Source organism: Octopus sinensis, linkage group LG9, assembly GCF_006345805.1.
Source record: "Octopus sinensis linkage group LG9, ASM634580v1, whole genome shotgun sequence".
Lineage (NCBI taxonomy): Eukaryota > Metazoa > Mollusca > Cephalopoda > Octopoda > Octopodidae > Octopus > Octopus sinensis.
In genome coordinates this window covers 77,743,491-77,750,968 of record NC_043005.1, presented here as the reverse complement: position 1 = coordinate 77,750,968, position 7,478 = coordinate 77,743,491, and the positions used below count along the sequence as shown (strand labels likewise).

At 38.0% G+C, this 7,478-nt stretch overlaps 1 protein-coding gene across 1 annotated transcript; it reads right to left on the bottom strand.

Annotated features, from left to right (window-relative positions):
- Positions 1-4,375: 4,375 nt before the first annotated feature.
- On the bottom strand, positions 4,376-6,234 carry LOC115215744 (mitogen-activated protein kinase HOG1-like). The gene has a single exon (XM_029785040.2). It carries the CDS (start codon positions 5,749-5,751, stop codon positions 4,681-4,683), a length of 1,071 nt encoding a protein of 356 aa, XP_029640900.1. The 5' UTR covers positions 5,752-6,234; the 3' UTR covers positions 4,376-4,680.
- Between the last annotated feature and the right edge of the window lie 1,244 nt (positions 6,235-7,478).

Genomic DNA, 7,478 nt, shown 5'->3' with positions numbered 1-7,478 from the left:
GACCCACCCTGGCACCTGTGCAGGTGGCACGTAAAAAGCACCCACTCCACTCGCGGAGTGGTTGTCATCTAGCACCCGAGCGCAGATAAGTTTGAATGCTTATTTATTTTCACTTCTCGATCGATCATGCATGCTTTCTTATCTATCTAACTATTTTTATCTAATTTTTCTATCTATCTAATTATTTAACTAATTTATCCATTTCTCTTCTCGACTATTTAACTAATTTATCCATTTCTCCTCTCGACTATAATCCGCCATCTTGAAGCCTGTTCCTTTAATACACTTCCGCCTTGTCCAAAAATTCCTCTTCCGGACAATTTTTACTTAAAAAGGCAGCCCCAACATTGCTCTCTCATTCATTCATCTAGCACCCGAGCGCAGATAAGTTTGAATGCTTATTTATTTTCACTTCTCGATCGATCATACATGCTTTCTTATCTATCTAACTATTTTTATCTAATTTTTCTATCTATCTAATTATTTAACTAATTTATCCATTTCTCCTCTCGACTATAATCAACCATCGTGTATTCGCGGTGCACCCGCCCTGCCCACCCCCACCCCCACCACCAATACCGGATATCTCTATATTTTTGCTCCATCTATACCGGATGTCGCTTCTCCCACCACCATTATAGGTGTCTACTCTTCGAACCCCTCTTCAATACGCTATTTCACCATGCATTACCCCTCTCTTGATATCCTACGTTCTACTTGCCTAGAACCTGCCATCATTTCTCTGAACCACCCCTCCCCACTGGTGCTCCCCTATATTTCTGCACCCCCCCCACATAAAAAGCACCATCCGAACGTTGCCGATGCCAGACCCCTCTGGCACCTGTGCAGGTGGCACGTAAAAAACACCCACTACACTCGCGGAGTGGTTGGCGTTAGGAAGGGCATCCAGCTGTAGAAACACTGCCAGACTAGACTGGAACCTGGGGCAGTCCCTAGCTCCCCAGACCCCGGTCGAAACCGTCCAACCCATGCTAGCGCGGAAAACGGACGTTAAACGATGATGATGATGATGATGATGATGATATATACATATATACACACACACACACACATAAATATATATATATATATATATATATACATACATATGTATACACACACATATCTCATGGCCTTCAGATTTTGATATAGTGTGTGTGTATGTTGTTGTTGTTAAGCAACAAGAGGGGTAAGCGTGATTTAGTGATGGCCTAGGGCTTAGGGGTGGGAGACCCCAGACCTTGGAAAAAAAAAAAACTTTGGTCGTTTTGTTGTAGTCGAGGGCTCTTCGTTGACGCCCGACACCACTGGGAGGTGGCCCTCGAAGTCGCTGGAAATGGAGATCTCCAGGTCCAAATTCTTGAATGGCTGTGTGTGTGTTTTTATGTCAGTGTTTGTCTCCCACCATTGCTTGACAACCCGTGCTGGTGTGTTTATGAACCCATAACTTAGAAGTTCAATGTCAAAGGCTAAGACTGATTGATCTAAACATAAAACAGGTTGAATATTTAGGCTGGATATGGTCTCTCTAAATGATATTGGGTTAACTTCTTTCTCAACCCCTTCCATACTATTCCAACTCAGACTGATCCAGGTTACTATGATACAAACTTTATGTTTTAAAACTGATTTAAATAAAAACTTTCCATTAAATTTTCATTTTTCATATTATGTCCCAAATACCAGTTTAAATAAAGATTTCAAATTTTGGCACAAGGCCAGCAATTTTATGGAAGAGGGTAAGTCAATTACTGCAACTCCTTTACCCTTTTACTTGTTTCAGTCATTTGACTGTAGCCATGCTGGAGCACCACCTTTAGTCAAGCAAATCAACCCCAGGACTTATTCTTTGTAAGCCTAGTACTTATTCTATCCTTCTCTTTTGGCGGACCTCTAAGTTACGGGGATGTAAACACACCAGCATCAGTTGTCAAGTGATGTTGGGGGAACCAACATAGACACACAAACACACACACACACACACATATATATATATATATATATATACATATCTACAATGGGCTTCTTTCAGTTTCGGTCTGCCAAATCCACTCAAAAGGCTTTGGTCGGCCCAAGGCTATATAGTAGAAGACACTTACCCAAGGTGCCATGTAGTGGGACTGAACCCGTAACCATGTGGTTGGTAAGCAAGCTACTTACAGCACAGCCACTCATTCACTGGCATCTTTTTTATCAACCCTGAAAGAATGAAAGGCAAAGTCGACCCCACCAGAATTGAAAGGTAAAAACCCAGAAGAAATGCCACTGAACATTTTGTCCGTGGAGCTAACAATTCTGCCAGCTCACCAGCTTACATACAAACTTAATAAAGACAAAGTTATTTTACTAAATGCTTCACTAGGCACAGGAGTGGCAGTGTGGTAAGTAGCTTGCTTACCAGCCACATGGTTCTGGGTTCAATTCCACTGCGTGGCACCTTGGGCAAGTGTCTCCTACTACTTATTAATACTCTTTTCTACTCTAGGCACAAGGCCCAAAATTTTGGGGGAGGGGATCAGTCGATTAGATCTACCTCAGTATGCAACTGGTACTTAATTTATCTACCCTCAAAGGATGAAAGGTAAAGTCGACCTCGGTGGAATTTGAACTCAGAATGTAAAAACAGACGAAATACCTATTTCTTTACTACCCACAAGGGGCTAAACACAGAGAGGACAAAGGACAGACAAACGGATTAAGTCGATTATATCGACCCCAGTGCGTAACTGGTACTTATTTAATCGACCCCGAAAGGATGAAAGGCAAAGTCGACCTCGGCGGAATTTGAACTCAGAATGTAGCGGCAGACGAAATACTGCTAAGCATTTCGCCCAGCGTGCTAACGTTTCTGCCAGCTCGCCGCCTTACTATTAAGTAATACTATTGCCCTAACTGCCACTGCGGAGTCCCTGAAGTAGATCCAGCGGAAATGTACCACAGCTGAGGATGACAACAGGTAGCTTAAACTGTGCCGGTTCTCTGCTCAACATCTAAACACACTAATCGAATTATACGCATTTGTCTAAATTATTTATTACCTCCATGGCGGAGGTAAGGAATATGGACACCACCCGTTTTCGGCGTAACAAAAACCCTAACCTTAATCCTAACACTAAACCCTAAACACCGGGTGTACGTACTCTTTACTTTCGCCAAAAACAGGTATGCATATGTATTTATGTATGTACGTGTATATGAAAGATAATCGGTGTACGTGTGTGTGTGTGTGCGAGTGTGACTGAGTACAAATACAGAGCTGAATACGACACGCGCGCGCACCTCGACAGCTCTCACAAGAAATGAACCCGATCGATCTCAAAAATTAAGTAAAAAAAAAAAAAAAAGGCATTCCTTCGATATAACTCGACAAAATCAAAACATTTCACTTCGGGTGAAATGACAGTTCGATGCTGTTTTTTGCTTGGAAATTTGCAGATTTTACCTACACACATGAAACAGGTAAGAACAAATATGCAAGGCTTTTTTTCTTCAAGTTTAAAAAGAGACATTATATCTATACTCCACAACCCACGGAAATACCCGAAGTGAAATGTTTTGATTTTGTCGAGTTATATCGAAGGAATGCCAAAAAAAAAAAAAAAAAAAAAAAAAAAAAACGGAAAAATAATCCAGAATCCTTGTCCGGTACCGGATCGATCCCAAAATCTAATCAGTTCGTGCCAGTCACGAGGCCAAGCATCTCTGAAAGTTTCATCCGAATCCATTAGCTGTTCTTGAGATATCTTGCCCACGGACAAACAAACTAAAAAGCACCCTAAAAAGCAAACGCGACTGAAAACAACACCTCTATCTTCAAAGGCGGATGTAATAAAAAAAATTTTTACGAAAATTAATGAACAACCCATATGATCGAGTTTGACGTTTCTGCGAGTCAAATGGGAAGAATGCCGGAAAGGCATCTGGAAATTATAAGGAATCACACACACTGGTGTAGATACACCTTAAAAATAAATAGCAATATATGTCAAAGTAATTGCAAACTATCAACTCACCTCGAAAAGAAAACAAAAATATTCGAATAGAGATGCATGTATGTCAATTCCGACTAGAATTTATTAAAATTTATTTTAGAAATGTAAAAAAATAAAAATGCAATGACTGAACAATGACATAAACTTGTAATAATTAATTTAGAAATGGAATAACAAATGATTCATTAAATAAGGCCCTAATTCCATATCAACATTTATCACCTACGATAGTAACTCGCTCACATGTACTTTAATAATTGAGTAATTAAGTTTGTAGGTCAACAAAACGACAATCATACACACACTGGGGGAAAAAAAGTTGTAAAAATACTTTGGCATAATTAACAATTAATTTCTGAACAATTATAAAAAAACAATGTTAATTTAAAATGAATGTATTTCTTTCTTAAATTAAAAGATTAAATCATGTTGAACAAAACAGAAAGAAAATATTGGGGCTTTCTTTGGCGATATAGCGGTATATGAGAGCTATTTACATCTGTATTTAAACTTTATTGGACTTAGATCAGGTTGAGAAATATTTTTTTTTTTAGATTCCTAAATGTCTATAATTTAAGGTATTTGTGACAAATGTGGAATTGAAATAAAAGTCATTTTTTTAAAAAAAGAGATCCGTAAATAATCTGAAAACATTTGTTTTTAAATAGCGCAGAAATGGAAGTTTATATTATGTGTGTGTTTGTGTATTAGAGTTGAAGTCTTTGATTTCCTCGTAAATAAGTCCTAACCATTCCATTTGGTTCAATTCAATATCGCAAAATCTGTCACAAAAATTTGGCGCATGCTTACAGTCAGTCTTTTGGAAATGGTCCTCGAAGAAACGATGTTTCATTGCATCGTCCACAGAGATTCGGTTATCTACATCTAAATTAAATATTTGATCCAAAAGATTAAGTGTATCTTCATCTGTGGTATTAAAAAAAGTTGAGAAATCTTGTTTTACAAAGGTTCCGAATTGTTTAATCCTATCCATAGCATCTTCACTGGTAAATTTCTTTAGCATTTCATAATCCGGTGTTCCGACTAGACATAATATCTGCTTTACCTGGTCGTTGAAATTATGCCCTCGAATCACAGCTTGTTTTGTTAACATTTCACCCAGGATACAACCCACAGACCACACATCGGCTGTCTGATTGTATTTTTCCCAGTTAAGGATTATTTCTGGAGCTCGGTACCATCGGGTTTGCACATAACCCGTCATTTTAAGACTGACCTGTCGTGCCAGGCCAAAATCCATAATTTTGATGCAATTATCAGACGTAACACCGATGTTGTTGGGTTTTAAGTCACGGTGGATGACCCCGGCTGAATGAATATAATAGAGTCCACAGAATATTTGGTAGACCAGGGACTTGATGAGGGGTAACCCCATCTCCTCGCTTTTCAACATCGTTTTCAAATCTTTCGGATAGAATGTGGAAACGAGGTAGAGATTATCCAAGTCATTTTTACATATTGCTGTTGTAAATATATCGACCAGATCGATAACATTTTTGTGTTTCATGTGTTTTAGCAAGCAGACCTCGCGGTATGTACGTTTAGTTGTAGTCAACGAAGAGAAAGGCCGATACAGTTGCTTAATGGCCACCTTCGATTCAGTAAGTTTGTTATGAGCAAATGACACGTTACTGAAACTGCCTCCTCCTATATATTCCAAACAACTGTAATAGTCTGGGTGAATCCATTTAATACCGAATTCTTCAGTGAGTTGGAAGCACGATGGGATAACGGCCATCGTATCTGTTTCTCTCTTTCCAGCACTTTTACAATTAGTTGTTCACACTAAAAAAGTACTGGGCGATGTGTTTAAATAGTCCAGGTGTCAAGGTAGTTACTACTGTCAAAGCAGTGACGTAACGATAACTCACTCAGGCTGAGAAGATAACATGAGAAATAGTATTTCCCCAAACTATTAGAAAACCCAAAACATCAAAGAAATTACGTAATTCAGAAAGAAACTTGTAAGTCACCAGGAAATATACAAAAGAAAATTGTCTACCTGCCATGTGACCAACAATTTCAGATTTGATTTAAAATATAACAGACGTAAGGTGTGACTATATAGTAAGCAGGATATCACCAACAAACATTCGCTTGTTTTAGGTGCGTATGTAGTAGGCGCTAGACACCCTCTCGGTCCTCACATCTTCACATGTGCAGGAATGGGACCCTCCATTGTGTTCATCCACTCAACAACCAAATTACTAGGTTACGTATTTTCTCACTAATTCTATTAAAATATAAATACTTCATGACAAAGAAAACCTGTTATAAACACCTACTCAGGTTAATTTTTACTATTTACACCTGTCACCAAACTCTGATCGGCATACCTACACAATTGTGCTCTCCGCCGCTTCAACTTTGTTTCCTCATAAATTCCGGAAAAATGGATATTTCTTAACGAATTTTTCTACAAATACGCTTCAGATGATGCAAATTCTGATTATATTGGAATTTGTGTTGATAGAACTACAGAAAATGAATCGACTTTGCTTTGTCAACTTTCAAAGAAGCGGATAATTTTGATGAAATCTTTAACAAATACCTTTCAAAATATGTAGATTACGATTATATCGGAATTAAATATGAAAAAAAAAAAGGGCGATCTTTCGTCTCTAGTAGACCTTTCCGTCGATTTCCGTAAATTTTTTTTTTTTTTTACATATGGGCTTGCGGGAACTTTTGAAGTAATATACATACATATACACATACAGCGAGTAAAAAATTTCAGTTATCTCTTTCTTTCACACATTACTCTGTCTCTTCACACACACTAACAGAAGCACTTCACTTACACAACATACTGTCTGTCTCCCACACCCCATCAAACACACACACACACACACGCACACACACACACACATGTACATCAATGCTTCACATGCACGGTAACTTCAAAAGAACTTCCTTCGTCATACAATCGCTTTCTCTTAGTCTCTTTCGTTCTCATTACTTCAAAAGTTCCCGCAAGCCCATATGTAAAAAAAAAATTTTTTTTACGGAAATCGACGGAAAGGTCTACTAGAGACGAAAGATTGCCCAAAAAAGTACACATATATAGCGACACATATAAAATATGTCTACAAAATGAAACTTAAAATTTCGGAAAAACAAAATATTGTGATGTATCAAATGTATGGGTACGAACGAGTGCACCAGTTTTCTTTTTCATATTAAATTCTTATATAATTGTAATTGACACACTCTGAAAAGTTTTTGAAGAAAATGTCATTTAAAAATTACCCATTTTTTCTAAAAGATATGAGGCAACAAAACTGATTTTTGTGAAATTTCCGAAACTCCCCGCGTTACCCTGCGAAAAAAATTTCACATTAAATACCGATATAATAGCAATCTTCCCCCATCTGAAACGTATTTGTAAACAATTTCATTAAAAAGAGAAAAAATATTCATTTTCCTAGAAGTTGTAAGAAAACAAAAGCGGCGGGGCACAATTGT